This window comes from Girardinichthys multiradiatus, chromosome 1 (assembly GCF_021462225.1).
Source record: "Girardinichthys multiradiatus isolate DD_20200921_A chromosome 1, DD_fGirMul_XY1, whole genome shotgun sequence".
In the NCBI taxonomy this organism is placed as follows: domain Eukaryota; kingdom Metazoa; phylum Chordata; class Actinopteri; order Cyprinodontiformes; family Goodeidae; genus Girardinichthys; species Girardinichthys multiradiatus.
In genome coordinates, this window is record NC_061794.1 from 13,474,758 (window position 1) to 13,492,197 (window position 17,440).

The window sequence follows — 17,440 nt, forward strand, 5'->3', positions numbered from 1 at the left end:
TTCAGTGATCATTATAAATAGAAAAGATATATATATTAAATCCATTTCTAGTCACACCATCATGTGCCTGCATTAAAAACTACCACTTCTTACATGTTTGTATGTTATGGTGACAAACCATAAAAGAGATTTCCTGTGTTCTGGGATCTAGATGCCTACAGTATAAATAATTGTATTTTCAGGTCAGCAAGAGGTTTACTACAAAGAACAAATATGCACATATAATCAGATTTTTAGTAAATCAATTTATTAAATCAGTATTTACAGGCAGTTTGTATTTTCTGTTCTTGTTCTGCCACTAGATTTTCTCAACTAAAATCTCTTCAACAAAATTGAGAATTCCCCCTTTAAATACTCTCATCTCTTAAAAACCAAAGGAATAAAAATCAACAACCAGGAAGTAAAGATGTGATACAGTAGGCACAAGCTGAATTCACCCATTTCCATGAGTCTTTTGTGTTGATGTTCTTGCACCACAAAATATGGCTTTGAGATCTCTTCTGCACAATTACAGGTGAGAAAACATTTAATGGGCATGGTGGTCCTGGAAGGCCACACAGTCGAGTTCTCTGGTTCTCAACCAGTGGTGCTCTGTTTCAGCCACGGCTCATTAGCTACTGAACAATCCTACAAGGAGTGACGTTACACTTCTGACACCAAGACGCAAACATCCGTAAAAAGAAAGGACAACTAGAATGACTTTAGCTTGAGAAAGCAATTTTTTTTTTCTGTTACATTAGGCTGTTTTTAAGTGCCGACCATAAGTTAAATACGTGCATTAGTCTTTCGGGAAAACAAACACGCTGGAAAAATACAATCTTCGTTCATTTCATTCATTCAGTCTCATTCACATGGACCTGAGTTCCTAAGTTTTACCTCGGAGGAGGATGTGAAGAAACATCACTGGCCGGAAGGAAACAGGACAGAAATAAAATTTATTTAAAACTTCACTTAAATTCCTGCAACCATCAACTTCAAATCATAAGAATGTAGCTGAATATATATATATATTTTAAAAGGGGCTTTTGGTTTATTTAAAATACTGTTCTTATGCTGCTGCCATTTCATTTGAAAAGGCAGAAAAGCTACATGAAACCTGACTTAGATCCACTCTCTCCTGTTCATTGTTGTTTACTCTTAAAGAGAAAGTATGCTACCATCAAAGGAAGACAGCTAAAAGCTTAGAAAAGTAAACACACCTTGTCACATATATAATTTGACACACATAACCCCTGACCTCAGTTTTTAAAAACAAATGGCAGTTTTTAATAGTAGGGTGTGCACTGATCCTTTGAGCAGTTTTCAGTATTTAATGTATGTATCATTTATACAAGATAAGAGAGCTTATTTATGCTCTGATTTTACCACTAGATAACAAAGGAGAGGAATATGATTCTGTTTCAAAGCTTACTATCTAATACTGTTTTTATAAGCAGACTTAGTGGTGTGTAAGAACTGTGATCTGTATTCAAAAGGTACCAGTGCATCCCTTAAGTAAAGACACGTGATTAAAATGAAAGAAAATGAGTAGTGATGTCTGGTGTTATTGCTGGGAAGCTGCTGTACAAGAACCCGATGATCTAGTTTTGATATGACCCAATGTTTCACCTCATCTTTGAACTGCTCATGGCAGAGTCTTTGCTTCTGCTCTTCTTACATCCTAAGACAGACAGAAGCCAAAAAAAAAAAAAAAACCCCAAAAAAAATCAAAATAAAAGAGATGGAGGCTGAGGGGCGTCTCTTAAAGGGGGATCATCACAGTGAGTCCAGAATATGTCCATAATCACAGTGCCAAATGAACATGAGCAGGGGAGAGAGGAGAGCTCGTTTCAGTTTGACTTCCTCCTAGAGTTCCTTGTTCTCTGACTGATTCGCCTGGCTGTGAGAGGAACGAGGAGCGCGCCAGCGCAGCCATACTCGCAGCCCGGCTTATATGTGGGAACCGAAGGGAGGAAGTTAAAGGAATACATTGTGGTGTTTGATCTCATGTGGCTCTTAATCTCTCTGTCCCCTCCATGGCTGGGACGTCCCAGAGACCCACTTATCTGTGCTGTCAGAACCCATGGGTGCCATCTGGGCTGGCGGGCTGCCAGACAGCCTGATTGTTTGATCTGGTGTCTTCTGAAGGCATAGTGGAGTTATTGCGCACTGGCCTGGCAGAAGAGAGAAAACAGGACTAAATTAGACAGCAACTTTTTTCCCCATACGCTCACTCTGCTGTATGTTTCCAAGAGGTAAATACTGAAACACTGAGCAGCTATATGGGTATGGAAGCAAATCGTTACCATATTTCAAATGAAAAAGCATTTTCAGAAATACTTTTTCATTTCAAGAATGTGGCTGCATTGTTTGACTCATAAATGAAATTAGTAATCAATCATCCTATTTGCATTTTAATTTTCTACTTCAAGACTGCTTATTCTTTCACTTAATTAAAATGAAAAAGACATTTGAGATTTATTTTTCAAAATATGCCCCAGCAAATAGATACCAAAATTCAATTTGAAATGTAAAATTTGAAAATGAAAAAGCATTTCTGGAAATGCTTTTTCATTTTAAGAATGTGGCTGCATTATTTCACCCATAAATAAAATTAGTAATCAATCATCCTATTTGCATTTGCATTTTCTTCTTCATGACTGCACATTTTATGCCATAATCAAAAAGAAAACAAAGCAGACATTCCTTTTTCGTTTTCGTGGTCTGCCCGCAAAGTACTGCCCAGAACTCAAAAACGAAAAAGCATTCCGAGCGGCGGGCGCAGCAGAGTGACATCAGCAGCCGCTCTTCCTCAGCTCCCTGCTGACCGAGCTAACCATCTTGTTCGGTAGGGGGCGCTGTGCACATCTGCATTGCATTGCATTGCAAACGTGCCAAGAAATTGATTGAATTGCAGCAGGGCCGAGCTCAATTTGTGGCAGTGGAAGGCAGAACTGCTATTTGGCTATGCAATTGAGACATACCAGTAAAACTCTTAAGGTGGTTGGAAATTCACAACTGCCTGAACCACAACATTTATTATTTTTCTAAATCTGGCGCCCCAATGTGGCCTTGGCAACTTCTGCTAACTGGCTATTGACAAAATCTCTCCTGGATGTTATATAAACACAACGCTCTTCCCCAGCCCTCCCCTACCAGCTGTGTGCTGATAGGACTATGCAGCCGATTGATAAAACTTCCACCTCTCTTCTCAAGAACAATGGCGCTTCTATCAGTGTTGACAGTCTAATTCTTGCAAACACACACACTTACATTTGCACCCTCAAGATTCCACCGTACCCTTGATAAATCTTTACTTATGTGTGTGTTGCTTACCCCTGCTGAGGTTTTTTGTACTACTTCAGACTTTATTCTGCTAAGAATAGAGTATGAAATATGATTTTTTTTCCCTCCTATCTTACTTTACCTACATGTGTGATTTCATTACTTTTCATAGATTTTCAGATTTCTCAGAAGGATTACCAGCAAAAGCCAATTATTATTAGTATTTGAAAATTTTGACTAAAGCTGTTTGTACAACAATGACCAGAGATTTTTAGATTTCTTAGAAGGATTTTATTACAAAAATTTCATACCAGTGAAAACCAAACATTATGAGTATTTAAAAAGTCTGGACCTACCAGTGACCCAGCTTCTCTACTTCAGTGAGTGCCCGTGACTGTTACTATTTGAATGATGGGACCACATCTGCCTCATACCAGCCACCTCAAGGATTAATATTATCATTTTTCTTCTAGCACAGGATGAATTCCTTACCACAGAGGACTTGATGAGCTAATTACCTCTGTTAGAAAGATTGGATTAGAACCAGCTCTTACCAGTAAACCCCCAAGGATTATTAATGTCATTTGATTTGCTTTTCTGTGTTTAATTTTCTGTGTCATTGTAATGTTTTTTCTCGTGTACAGCGCTTTGAGTGCCTTGTTGCTGAAAAGCGCTATATAAATAAACTTGACTTGACCCACTGACGGCTGAAACCCTGCCTCCACAAGTCAGTGCAGTGCTGCTATTAACATTACTGTTAATGGCTGTTAGGTTACTAGCTTGGGAGCTAACAATACAATGACTTGGTGGTGCACAGATGAGTAAAAGAAGATGGCTTCGTCTAAAATACATAATGTGGACTATGAAAATCAAACATTTAAAGATGAATGGACAGAAATAGTGTGTAAGGCCAGTCTGTCTTCTATGTTCTTAATCAGTTGGACTAATAAAGAGTAAACATCTAAAGAGACATTATGAAACCACACATAAGAACTTCAATCAAAGTTATCCACCTAGGTCTGACGGTAGGACAAGGAGAATAAATGAACTGAGGGGACTGTATGAGCGAGCTACTGCAATCACAGTCTCTAAGAACACAACAGCGAGCGTGTTCACTGGGAGTACAGTGGATTTTAGGAAAACACAAAAAGCTTTTCACTGACTGGGAAATGATCAAAGTGCATGGAAGATGTGGCAGAAACACAAAAAAGAAAAGGAAAGGACAACAACTTAGGAAAAAGGTCAAGCAAATTGTCATGTCTCCCACAAGCACAAGGAGAGCAGAACTGTTTTCCAAGATGTACTGACCCAGCTCGACTGTCATTCAAATTGCGTTTAATGTTGATACCTAAATTGGATTGCACTCTGTTCAGCAGATGATTTCATGGGCGTATGAATAATTAATCAATAGTTAAAAAACTAAAAATCTAGTTTTAATTAAAATTTCAATGAAAAATATATATATATATTTGTCAGTTAATTTAAAATATTTGGACCTCAAAGTGTTTGAACGAAATCCACTGGTCCCCAAACCACGTCTCTTCTTTTTGCGGATGACGTGGTCCTGCTGGCCCCCTCTAGCCAAGACCTACAGCACGCGCTGGGGCGGTTCGCAGCCGAGTGTGAAGCGGCTGGGATGAAGATCAGCTCCTCCAAGTCCGAGGCCATGGTACTCGACCGGAAAATGGTGGCTTGTCCTCTTCAGGTTGGAGGGGAGTTCCTGCCTCAAGTGGAGGAGTTTAAGTATCTCGGGGTCTTGTTCATGAGTGAGGGAAGAATGGAGCGGGAGATCGACAGACGGATCGGTGCGGCTGCCACAGTAATGAGGGCACTGTGCCGGTCCATTGTGGTGAAGAGAGAGCTGAGCCGAAAAGCAAAGCTCTCAATTTACTGGTCGGTCTATGTTCCTTCCCTCACCTATGGCCATGAACTTTGGGTCATGACCGAAAGAACGAGATCACGGATACAAGCGGCTGAAATGAGCTTCCTCCGTAGGGTGGCCGGTCACTCCCTTAGAGATAGGGTGAGGAGCTCGGCCATCCGGGAGGGGCTCGGAGTAGAGCCGCTGCTCCTCCACATCGAGAGGAGCCAGTTGAGGTGGCTCGGGCATCTATACCGGATGCCTCCTGGACGCCTTCCGCGGGAGGTGTTCCAGGCACGTCCCACCAGGAGGAGGCCCAGGGGACGGCCCAGGACACGCTGGAGGGACTATGTCTCTCGGCTGGCCTGGGAACGCCTCGGGCTCCTCCTGGAGGAGGTGTCTGGAGAGAGGGACGTTTGGGCGTCTCTGCTGAGTCTGCTGCCCCCGCGACCCGGTCCTGGATAAGCGGAAGACGACGAACGAACGAAGTGTTTGAACGATGGAGGTAGTGGACCTCCTGCTAATGTGGTTGGGAATCACTGCTCTAAAGCTTCTGAACCTCAGATCTGTAATTGTCACCTGTCAGTGTTGGGCTTTTCCTGAGGAGTCTCCTCTGGGCAGGCGCTACCCAGTATTCGTTTCCTGGCCTCTGCATACTCTGCTTCTCGCTGGGCCAGAGTCTTGACCTGCGGAGTGGGCCTGTTTGGATTCGTGGATGATGCCAATGACCCGTTACTTGCTGGTCGCTTCAAAATTCGGATCTGAGGCGGCGGCCCTGCTGGTAAGGAGTTGTCCTGAATCACCATGGTTGTCTTTAATGGTGATCGAGAAGAATCACTGGACTCCCTGAGGAAAAAAAAAAAAAAGATGCACAGAAGAAGATAATGTTAACGCCAGAAGAAAGCACATGCATCTTTGATTTAATTAGTCCTCACTCAGCTTCCTGTAACACTTGAAGACAACCTTTGACAGTTGACAGTTGCAAATTAGCCGGTCACAAAGTAACAGGCTGAATGAACAATGCAAAGCATCGGGTTAAAGGTTTGAGCAAACATGGGTGCATCCTTGATGTCTGCATCATGAGAGGCTAAAACGGACTTTCACTGACAATAAAACTATCTATAAGGTGAACAGAATAATAGGGATCCATTAGGAAACACTAATGTATTGTGTAATGTTCATAAGACAGAAATCTGCACGTCAGACCTATTGTTTTTCATACATTAGATAATGCATTGGGGTAAATATCTTGGCGCTGACCATTGATCAAATGCAAATCTATCGTAGCTTCCGAAGTCATGATCCCAGGAGGATCTTGTTCTGACCTATGAACAAATCGACGACACTGATGATAGTTTTGTCCCTAAACTGAGTTAGTTTTTACACATAGCGCTGACAAACACCACTGTTTAAATTGTATAAACGCAGGGTACCCCCAGGGTTCTTCGAGTGAAATTTAAGACTTTTTAAGACCACCTAGAAGGAAATTTAATGCCAATTTCACAGCTATAGCGATAAAATTATGAATGATATAATAAAAAATCTATGGATTTTAAGCCTGAGAAAATAATCGCCAGGTACTTGAACTTATTTTATTTAGACTTTCATATATAATAGACATTAACTTTGTGAGCTGTGCAATAACGAAATAAAAAAACTATGCATGTTTCTCACATTAAGAGTCAACACTACTCACTATTGCCTTACAAGCAACCTTTTAGCTATACAAGAGATAAAATGCAGATTAGGTTCAAAAAGTACAGCAATCCACTTTACGCTAATTTCGTCATTCGAAGTAAATGAGTGGTGGTCCGAAATTGTTTTCAGGATCCAAATCACCTCTGCCCGAAGAGTTGGCGAATGAGGTCGCAGGTTCACTACCGGCTGTACTACCGATGATGCGGAGGCTTCAGTATTACTTGCAGTACCCACGTTGCTGGTAGAGCCAGCAAGTAGAGCCTTGCTTTGAACAGAACTGAGCAATAGGTGCCTGCTGTTGGTGGGCTCTAGCATAAGCGACGTGTTTGGCGCTCTTCATGTGGGAGTCCAAAGCCATAAGTCTGATTGTCCCCAGCTTAAAAGATTTTCGGCACAAACAGCATTGGGCCTCATGGTCATTGTCCGAATTAGGTTTAACCCACTCGTATTTTGGATTCTGCTGCCACTTCGGGTTAAAACGACACTTGCCCATTCTGAAGCACACTAAGCTAACTTAGTCCAGACTGTTGGTAGTAGTCCTGAACACATCCCAGTCTGTACAGCCTAAACACGCCTGGAGATTCTCCACAGCCTCACTGCTCCACTTCCTTGTTGTCCTCACAACAGGTTTGCAGAGCTTTAGTTTCTGCCTGTATGCAGGAATCAGGTGGACCATGATGTGGTCGGATTGGCCCAGTGCAGCATGTGGGACGGCGTGATAAGCGTCTCTGATGGTGGTGTAACAGTGATCCAGAATGTTGTCCTCTCTGGTCGGACATTTTATAAACTGTCTATATTTGGGGAGTTCGTGGGTCAGATTACCTTTGTTAAAGTCGCCAACGACGATAACTAAGGAGTACGGGTTGGTCCGCTCCACACTCAGTATCTGGTCGGCGAGCATGCACTGTGCGACCTGCACGTTAGCTTGCGGCGGGATGTAAACACCGACCAGGATGAACGAAGCGAACTCACGGGGGGAATAGAAAGGCTTACAGTTTATGATGAAGGCTTCCAGGTCTGGAGAACAGTGCTGCTGAATCACTGTCACGTCGTTGCACCAACCACTGTTGAGGTAGAAACAGATTCCTCCACCTTTCGCTTTGCCGGAGAGTTCCGTGTCTGTGGCTGTGACTTCCTACATCAGCTTCTGTGAGGACAGCTGTGTACCATCATACACCAGGGTGAGTTACAACAACGACAAACCCTGGTTCACAGCCAAACTCAGAAGGTTAAGACTGGATAAGGAAAAGGCCTTCAGGAGTGGGGACAAAGACATATACAGAGAGGCAAAGTACAAGTTTGGCAAGGCAGTGAAAGAGGCCAAACGACTGTACTCTGAGAAGCTCCAAAACCAGTTCTCAGCCAACGACTCTGCGTCTGTCTGGAAAGGGCTCAAGCAAATCACCAACTACAAGCCGAAAGCCCCCCACTCCATCAACGACCGACGCCTCGCCAACGACCTGAACGAGTTCTACTGCCGCTTTGAAAGACAAAGGGACAGTCCTGCAACCATCTCCCACGACGCCCCCAACAGCTGCAGCCACAATCCACCACCCCCATCTCTCCAACCTCAAGAGGGGCCTTGGCACCTCCAACCCCCACCCTGAAGTTCCCCCCCACCAGCCCCCTACCCACGCCGAGGACGGCTCTTTCCATCCAGGAGAGGGACGTCAACAAACTCTTCAGGAGACAGAACCCCCGGAAAGCTGCTGGTCCGGATTCTGTCTCACCAGCCAGCCTGAAGCACTGCGCTGATCAGCTGTCTCCAGTCTTCACAGACATTTTTAACACCTCACTGGAGACATGTCATGTGCCAGCCTACTTCAAGTCCTCCACCATCGTCCCTGTTCCCAAGAAGCCAAGGACCACAGGGCTTAATGACTTCAGACCCGTCGCCCTGACCTCTGTGGTGATGAAGTCCTTTGAGCGCCTTGTGCTCTCACACCTAAAAGACATCACCGACCCCCTCCTTGACCCCCTGCAGTTTGCCTACAGAGCCAACAGGTCTGTAGATGATGCAGTCAACCTAGCCCTTCACTTCATCCTCCGGCACCTGGACTCCACAGGAACCTACGCCAGGATCATGTTTGTGGATTTCAGCTCTGCCTTCAACACCATCGTCCCAGTTCTGCTACAGGAGAAGCTCTCCCAGCTGAGTGTGCCCGACTCCACCTGCAGGTGGATCACTGACTTCCTGTCTGACAGGAAGCAGCGCGTGAGGCTGGGGAAGCACGTCTCTGACTCCCTGACCATCAGCACCGGTTCCCCCCAAGGCTGTGTTCTCTCTCCTCTGCTCTTCTCCCTGTACACCAACAGCTGCACCTCCAGTCACCAGTCTGTCAAGCTTCTGAAGTTTGCGGACGACACCACCCTGATCGGACTCATCTCTGATGGTGATGAGTCTGCGTACAGATGGGAGGTGGACCATCTGTTGGACTGGTGCAGCCAGAACAACCTTGAGCTCAACGCTCTAAAGACAGTGGAGATGGTTGTGAACTTCAGGCAGAACCCAGCCCCACCTGCCCCCATCACCCTCTGTGACTCCACAATTGACACTGTGGAATCTTTCCGCTTCCTGGGAACCATCATCTCCCAGGATCTCAAGTGGGAGCCAAACATCAGCTCCCTCATCAAGAAAGCCCAGCAGAGGATGTTCTTCCTGCGGCAGCTGAAGAAATTCAACCTGCCAAAGATTATGATGGTGTACTTCTACACAGCCATCATTGAGTCCATCCTCACCTCCTCCATCACCATCTGGTACGCCGCTGCTAAAGCCAAGGATAAGGGCAGGCTGCAGCGTGTCATTCGGTCTGCTGAGAAGGTCATTGGCTGCAGTCTACTGTCGCTCCAGGAACTGTACACCTCCAGGACCCTGAAGCAGTGCAGGGAAGATTCTGGCTGATCCCTCCCACCGCGGTCACAGACTCTTTGAGACTCTCCCCTCTGGCAGGAGGCTGCGGTCCATCCGGACCAAAACCTCACGCCACAAGAACAGTTTTTTCCCATCTGCCACCAGCCTGGTTAACAAAGCCCGGAAACCACCCTGACACTCTCCCTTTCCCCCACACCCCCCCTTTTTTTGCTGACAGGACACTTGTAACTTGTAACTCTATGTGTTACATTAACGCTCAGCATGGACTCCTGCATTACTTGCACTGCTTTACTTGCACAATGATCACCTGCACTGTTGTACTGCTCTTGCATCTTATACTGCTCTATATTTACTCTCACTCACTTAAAACTGTGCACATATATTTATATTATATTGTAGATATGTTTATACTGTTTAATTTGTATTGTATTGCACTGACTACGCCAAAACAAATTCCTTGTATGTCCAAAAACGTACTTGGCAATAAAGCTTTTCTGATTCTGATTCTGATTACTAACAAGGTGGTTTTGTTTTCCCACCACTCACTGAGCCCGCGGGAGAAAGTCGGCTGACGTGCCCTTCGTAAAACGGATATTTGTCATTGGGCGCGTGAATTCTTACATTGCTCGCACACACCAACAACACATTTTGCTTCAGTATTTTAGGACATTTTAGCATTTATTGTCTCACTAAAGGACAAAATAAATTAAGACCTGTAAATTACATTTTATAATTTGTCTTCAAAATGTAATACTTTTAAGGCCTTAATTATTTAGTAAAAAATTCAAGACTTTTTAAATACTTTTAAGACCCGCGGGTACCCTGAAACGTTAAACTGTTCAGGTTTATAATGGATGGCAATGAACAGTGCAGTACAGCTTTCAGCCCAAAGGTCAAGCTAACATCAAACAACAGAATTGGATCTTGGGGGCATTTAGTTTAGCATTTAAGGTTCTTACTTTTCTTTCTGGCTGATCCGAAGCTTCTCTTCCAACCGTTTTTCCATTTCCTGAGGGAAAAGTAGGGCAAACAGGGGTTCATGTGAACAAACATTGATTTGTGACACGATTATGAGCAGGATTCTGTTACAAGCTATTTATACACAAGAGGACAACTGTATTCATTTGGCTAACATTGGATATACAGGTACTGGTTAAAAGCATCCCAAGTTAATAAACAAAGTTAGATGGAAAATAGGAATTAGGTAAGGTAATTACACATGGGCAAAATTGACTCAGTATCTAGGACAAAAAAAAAAGTACGTAACTCCAGTGAACTTGTATTGCCAATCAAGAACAAGGCAATAAACACTTCTTCAGTCTTCAGAGAAAATTAAAAAAACAAACACAGAATCACAAATGTTTATGTTTGTCCTCGCACAGGGCTAAGCTAGATAAATACAACATAAAAAGAGAAATAATAAAAGAAGCGTTTTAGTGAAAAAAAGGGTTGCTATAGGTCCCATAATCTTTCAAAAAATCTGAGCTTTCAGTTGTGGTGGAGTGGTAAAATGTTATATGATGTATACATTTCTAATGTTCTGTATCCAATGATCAGTGAGTGGTGGGTTGGGCTTCATCCAATTGACTGTAATCATTTTCCTTGCCATTATTAAAAGAACAGGTAACACAGAGTCTTGATCACCAGTGAGACGGCCAAGAATTACATCAACTAGAAAGATTACAGGATCAAAAGGAATGTATGTGGGTGTGATCACCCACCCGACCACAACTCCTCCCGCAGTTATCACCAATACTACTTTTTAAAAGAAAAGTCCTAGGTGAAGTTTAAAAAATCAAATTTTACACTTTCAATCAACTTCCTTCCTAAGTTGACCCCTGATATTGTCCTCCTGCAAACAGCACAAATGTTTTCTCAAGAATCGAAAAAATAAGCAAAATAACATTCAGTCCCATCTCCCATTGGTGCGTAATGTGCCGAGTATTATCTGACACATTCATCATTAGTTTTTATACATCAAGGAGACTTTGTTTTTTCCATTGCTCCGGAATTTTTAATAAAATTAATTAAATGCTTTCTATATTTGTGGGTTCCCTTTTAATGTACTTCCAATCTGTATAACTCCAGTGACCTTTAGAGTTAATATTTGGCAGAATAGCTTTATTCTTTAACTGGGTGGGAACTATTATGAGCAAACAGAATTTCATCTAGCAATCCTTAGAAATAGTTACTTCAGATTTGGTGACAGGCACTACAAAGCTTCATAAAAGGAAAACCCTCTCGCTACTTGAAAAATGTTGAGGTTCTAGTGAGGACAAGAAATGTCATCATTACTGACTTTATTAATGTATTGAGCAGTGGCCTTTTTCATATTTCTTGGATGGTGAATTAAAAAAGTGAAGCAAGTTTGCACCACCAAGGATTTCATTCAGTTAGCAGAGACGCAGTCCTGAATTACATTATGGTGACCATTATGTTTTACATGAGGCTAAAAAATGTCTCAATGACTTTCAGATCAAATTTTAACAAAAGACTCCAACAGATTTTTAACAAGTATTACCTTACCTACCTTTCTCTCCCTTGCTTTTCTTCTTTAAAACTTGTTTTATGGCAGCCGCCCCTCCACCAGGGCCATTTTGATCAAGCTTTGGCAAACAGTAAATGGCTCGGTTGATGGGCCAGGTACATCATTCAGGTCTTTAGTCGGTTCTTGGTTGGATGTTGTCCTATTTCTAAAAGACAAGAAAATGTATCTATGTTTAAACATAACTGGTTCACACCTGGAGTAATGTGCCAGTTTGAATAGTTCATAGTTTTGCTTTAAAAGGGCAGAAATAGACAAAGAAATTGTTCTGAAAATAAGTTCTTGTCAACTAAAACTACCACATTCATATCACCATATTCTTGACAAAAACAAAACCAATCAGGAAGTTGGAAGAACTACTTCTGAAGACTGCTTTCATGAAAACCGTTCTCTTCAGGAGCCCAGGTCTCTCTTGAAAAAGAGATGTTATTATCAACCTGTAAGGTTTTTAAACTTTGAAAACTTTTGAGAAACTATTGAAAAGCATCTGCTTACATTTGCCGTTTTGGTAGTGAAACAGCTTAATTGCATGGTAATGCTGTTTCTCAACTGGAACCGCTGGAGCTTCAAAACAACCAGCTTCACCAAATCAGGTATTGTTATAGAGCATGAATAGACATCACTTACAGTATATATTTAACTAGTAAATAGTGCTGTCAAAGCAGTTCTTTCTGGTATGGATATTTTGATAATACATTTGCCACATATTGTGCAGTTCTAAACACATAGTAAAGAGAAGTAGTACATAAAGGTGGGAAAGTGAGTGGAAACTTTAGGTAGGTTTAGGGACAGCGGATCCTTTTCAGCCAGGTTTTTAACCATAATTACCCTACAGTACGCTGACAAAGTATTGCAACAGTCTGCTAATATTAGCTTAATGTAGTAACGTAGCTGTTTAAAACTTTACCAAGTTTCCGATTTGTGGCTACGTTTCACAATCTTCCAACTTCTGGTCCAACAAAACACTGTCAGATTTATGTGGAAAGGATTAGAAGTTCTGATGTGTTCAAGTACCTATAAACTAACAATTAAGTGACGTGATACATTAGCACTTGATGATTGAGCCCGAGCCAAAATCAACACCCATAAAACTCAATTTAAATGTTTTTTGTCTTCACTTTAGGATTTAAATCTATTTTCTAAAATACATCCAGAGTACCTCTTTTCTTCCAGAACCGAAGGTTAGCTACAGATATTTTAATGATTAAAAAAAATTAACATCCTAGACTAACAAACGTGACCCAAAGGACTAGAAAATGTATATTAACTTCTATTTAAACCAGAAAAATATGTTATTATCATTTCACAATATTTGCTTTGTAGTTTTATAGTAATATTTTTAATAGTAGCATCTTTCAACGTGAAATTCATCCCTATTAAGTGTTTTAAGCCACAACATTTTAATGTTTCAAAGCAAATTCAATGTAAATTCATGAGCCTAGCATATCCATTTAAAAATGTAACTGTGTAACCTAGACACATGATCTTGACATCATTTTAAACGTGGTTTTGAGGTGCAACTGTTAAAAAATATTGCTTACCTGCCTAGTGTTATTTTGCCTTACTCATACGCGGCTATGCATATTCAAAACTTAAAATGTAAAAAGGTTTGTAGTATCCTGATCTATAGTTTCATGTATTTATTTTATTTTTGTAATTAAACGCAGACAAATAAAGTTATGATGGGAACAAAAAAATAAAGGCGCAGTTTGGTAACGCAAGTAGCTCTTAGGGCACAACATGGCCAAGGAGGTTACTCAACACCATGTCTATGTCCAAGTATTATCTCGAAGTTTCGCGAACTTTAAGAAATATAAACGAATAATTTCCTTGTAACTTTTACTGATCCGAAGATTGTTTAGGACTTTATTAGAAGAAAAAAAAATTGTTTCGCTTTGATCTGATCAACAGAGCTTGTTTCTCGGGGTCTAAAATCTTTCAAGTTTTTACTTCTAATGTGAAGATCTTGAATTGAACAGAAGACATGTGTCGTGTTTATTTGCCATAATGAAACTACCAGAACTTAAAATTTCAACGCGGCTCTAGCCAACATAGCATTACGTTAGTTAGCATTAGCCTTAGCAGTTGCTCCTAGCCGCGTTAGCTGACTACTCATAGCTAAGAACCGTATATTTTCCCCAATTTAATCACAATGCTAAACAAGTTAGCCTCTCATATCTAATCACGTCTAAAACAGAGCTAACCATGACAGTGGCAATTTTTATTCGACTAGCTAAGTTTCTTCGAGCTAGCATTAGCTGTAGCCACATTGTTGGCCCGTGGGAGCCGCTGAGACATCTTCTACAGGGAAGCCCGTCCGAATTACGGAACTCCACAAAGCATATTAATCTAAAACCATGTGTTTAATTATTTACCCCGCTACGGGCAGCTTCCTCCCAACTTTCAGCGACCTCCTCATCCATGTTTCATTTTGCTCAAACACGCTGTGAAGTTGGCTGAACGGAGCTCCTCAAAACCACCTCCTCCTCCTCCGACGTCTGAGAACTGTGACGTCACCATGGCGGAGTTCCCCACAGATACAGGAAATGAGCTACAACCATACAGGTCCTCAATGGTTGAACTGGTGTGCCCGTCTCTCTCCCATCAACGTATTTGCATAAACTATGCTCCCCTAGCACTAACACCCTAAAACAATGATTTAAAACTTTTTAGAACAAACCCCACCTGACTAACTACTATGTTAAGTAGCACGACAGACTTTTTATGGAAATAAATATATGCTAATTAATTTTCAAAACATTTTTTAAGTAAAAATTTCCAAGCTGGAAAAATAAACAGAAAGACCACCTGAAGTCAGAATTCCATGAGGGATGGGGAAGGTTTCTTACCAACCCCAACATCAAAATACAACATGGCTGCAAACACAGTGGTCCTCTGACGGATATTTCTCAATAAATCATTAATACGTGTACATGAATTTATTAATTTTGTGTTTGTTTGAATAAACTAGAGACATACATTGGCATAGTTTTATTGCTGGTAATAATTCTTTCCTGGTCATTGAGGGGGATTCTTGAAATATTCTTTACAGCACTTCCCTTTTGAGTACCTGATGAAAGCAGATTTCAAGGTGCTTCAACAAGTCATCTTTTTAGCTGTTTGGGCCTATTAGCTATACAGTATTGTGAATTTGGTCTCACATTTACCTCAGAGCGGCACAAAATATAATGTTTATGCCAATATCAATGTATGCAACATCCTAATCACAAGGAAATGTTTTGACTCAGTAATTTTGGCTATTACACATCAGGGGTCATGAATTTAAACTCTGCTTTCTGATAATATATTTAGTCAGATGGAGGGACTCACTGTCACTTATGCCCACACCTGATCTACAGGGGTTAGACAATGAAACTGAAACACCTGGTTAGACCACAATAATTTATTAGTATGGTGTAGGGCCTCCTTTTGCGGCCAATACAGCGTCAATTCGTCTTGGGAATGACATATACAAGTCCTGCACAGTGGTCAGAGGGATTTTAAGCCATTCTTCTTGCAGGATAGTGGCCAGGTCCCTACGTGATACTGGTGGAGGAAAACGTTTCCTGACTCGCTCCTCCAAAACACCCCAAAGTGGCTCAATAATATTTAGATCTGGTGACTGTGCAGGCCATGGGAGATGTTCAACTTCACTTTCATGTTCATCAAACCAATCTTTCACCAGTCTTGCTGTGTGTATTGGTGCATTGTCATCCTGATACACGGCACCGCCTTCAGGATACAATATTTGAACCATTGGATACACATGGTCCTCAAGAATGGTTCGGTAGTCCTTGGCAGTGACGCGCCCATCTAGCACAAGTATTGGGCCAAGGGAATGCCATGATATGGCAGCCCAAACCATCACTGATCCACCCCCATGCTTCACTCTGGGCATGCAACAGTCTGGGTGGTACGCTTCTTTGTGCAATCAATGAAGACTGGCTACCAGGCTGGTCCAATTTAGCCATGAAACCTCCCACCCTAAAATGACAGGTGTTTCAGTTTCATTGTCCAACCCCTGTAGGTCTTAATGACCAGATGGTAAAGCTCAAGGAGAGTGGTGGGGATATCCTGAGAAAGTTGAAGGGAAATACTGGTTAATCCCAATTGATACAGATAGGACATTGTTTAACTGTAGAATGACAATTTTGTTTTCCTAATATTGTGTAAATCTTATTTACCTTTACCTTGATACCAAAATTTTGGCAGCCCAATTACCACCAATGGTTTTGTATCACAGTTTTAGAACCTTGGCTAAGGTCTTCTTCATAGCTCCGATGTCATCTATTAGAAAGACTGAGAATATCCTGAAATCCTCTCCCTATTTAAATCTTCTTTAAATCCCAAATTACAGTCCACAATCAAAACAAACTACTGCAAAAGAGCTCTGTTTGGGGTGTCCAGTAAACCCACCCATTATGCCCAATATTTGTTTTATCACACTACAACCTGTCTTCAGTTTTACTGGTTTCCATTTCTGTCTAGATTCTACCACAAAACTCCCTTAAAAATCATCCTCAGATTGTTTCTAATTTCTGCCACCCTCTGAAGTGGCTGTCTGTCCTCACATCAGGAAGCAAACATGGAGAACTCTCAAAACCTTAGGGTCTCATCTTTCTTTTTGTGGTTCTGATACGGTTCTTCAAGCTGTGACCTGCATTGTGCAACAAAGCTATTGGCAGCGAAGTGTGAAGTGGCCAGGATGAGAGTTAGCTCCTCTAACTCTGGATTGCTTCATCCAGGTTAGGGGTCTCATGAGTTATGGTAGAATGTAGTGGGAAATGCTTTCACCCTATCTGGCTGAGCTCAGACAGGATGAGGACCAGTGCTGCTTCTCACTGATACTAAAGTGGCCATGTTGGCCTTTCATAATAAAGCTAACATGCATTTGTGATAGAAGTCTTGCTTTTTTGTAGTCTAAATTGTACAAAATTCCATTGAAAATTCCTTAGGGGCCTTAAACACCAGCTTTTATGTATGAGGTCAAAACCAAATATGATACAGAATTGCACCACTGGCAGGCACCACACTTTCCTTTGAATTATTGGAAGATTAAATAGAGTCCTTTATTTAAGAAAAGGTTTTTCATCAAATCTACTAAGTGATTAAATCTAAAGTAATTTTGCTATGTGTTTTATTTCTCTTTTATTTCTCTTTTTCAATATCTTATGAAAAAGATAGTTTACATGTTACCTGT

The 17,440-nt window shown here is 41.6% G+C and overlaps 1 protein-coding gene across 2 annotated transcripts; it reads right to left on the reverse strand.

The window, feature by feature from the left end:
* Positions 1-225: 225 nt before the first annotated feature.
* On the reverse strand, positions 226-14,757 carry szrd1 (SUZ RNA binding domain containing 1). Of its 2 annotated transcripts, none has more exons than XM_047377430.1 (5): positions 14,616-14,757; positions 12,226-12,388; positions 10,655-10,704; positions 5,705-5,971; positions 226-2,153 (listed from the first exon to the last, which is right to left on the reverse strand). In XM_047377430.1, exons 3-5 carry the CDS (start codon positions 10,699-10,701, stop codon positions 2,054-2,056), a joined length of 414 nt encoding a protein of 137 aa, XP_047233386.1. In that variant the 5' UTR covers positions 10,702-10,704; positions 12,226-12,388; positions 14,616-14,757; the 3' UTR covers positions 226-2,053. The 2 variants fall into 2 exon arrangements, with proteins under 2 accessions (XP_047233386.1, XP_047233394.1); XM_047377438.1 differs by having other exon boundaries at positions 12,222-12,388.
* Positions 14,758-17,440: the final 2,683 nt, after the last annotated feature.

Coding starts and splice junctions, on each gene's coding strand:
- szrd1 (XM_047377430.1), bottom strand. CDS start 10,701: ATGGAAAAACGGTTGGAAGAGAAGCTTCGGATCAGCCAGAAAGAAAA. Junction 5,972..10,654: donor CGGATCAGCCAGAAAGAAAA/GTAAGAACCTTA, acceptor TTTTTTCCTCAG/GGAGTCCAGTGATTCTTCTC. Junction 2,154..5,704: donor GAAAAGCCCAACACTGACAG/GTGACAATTACA, acceptor CTCTTCTGCCAG/GCCAGTGCGCAATAACTCCA.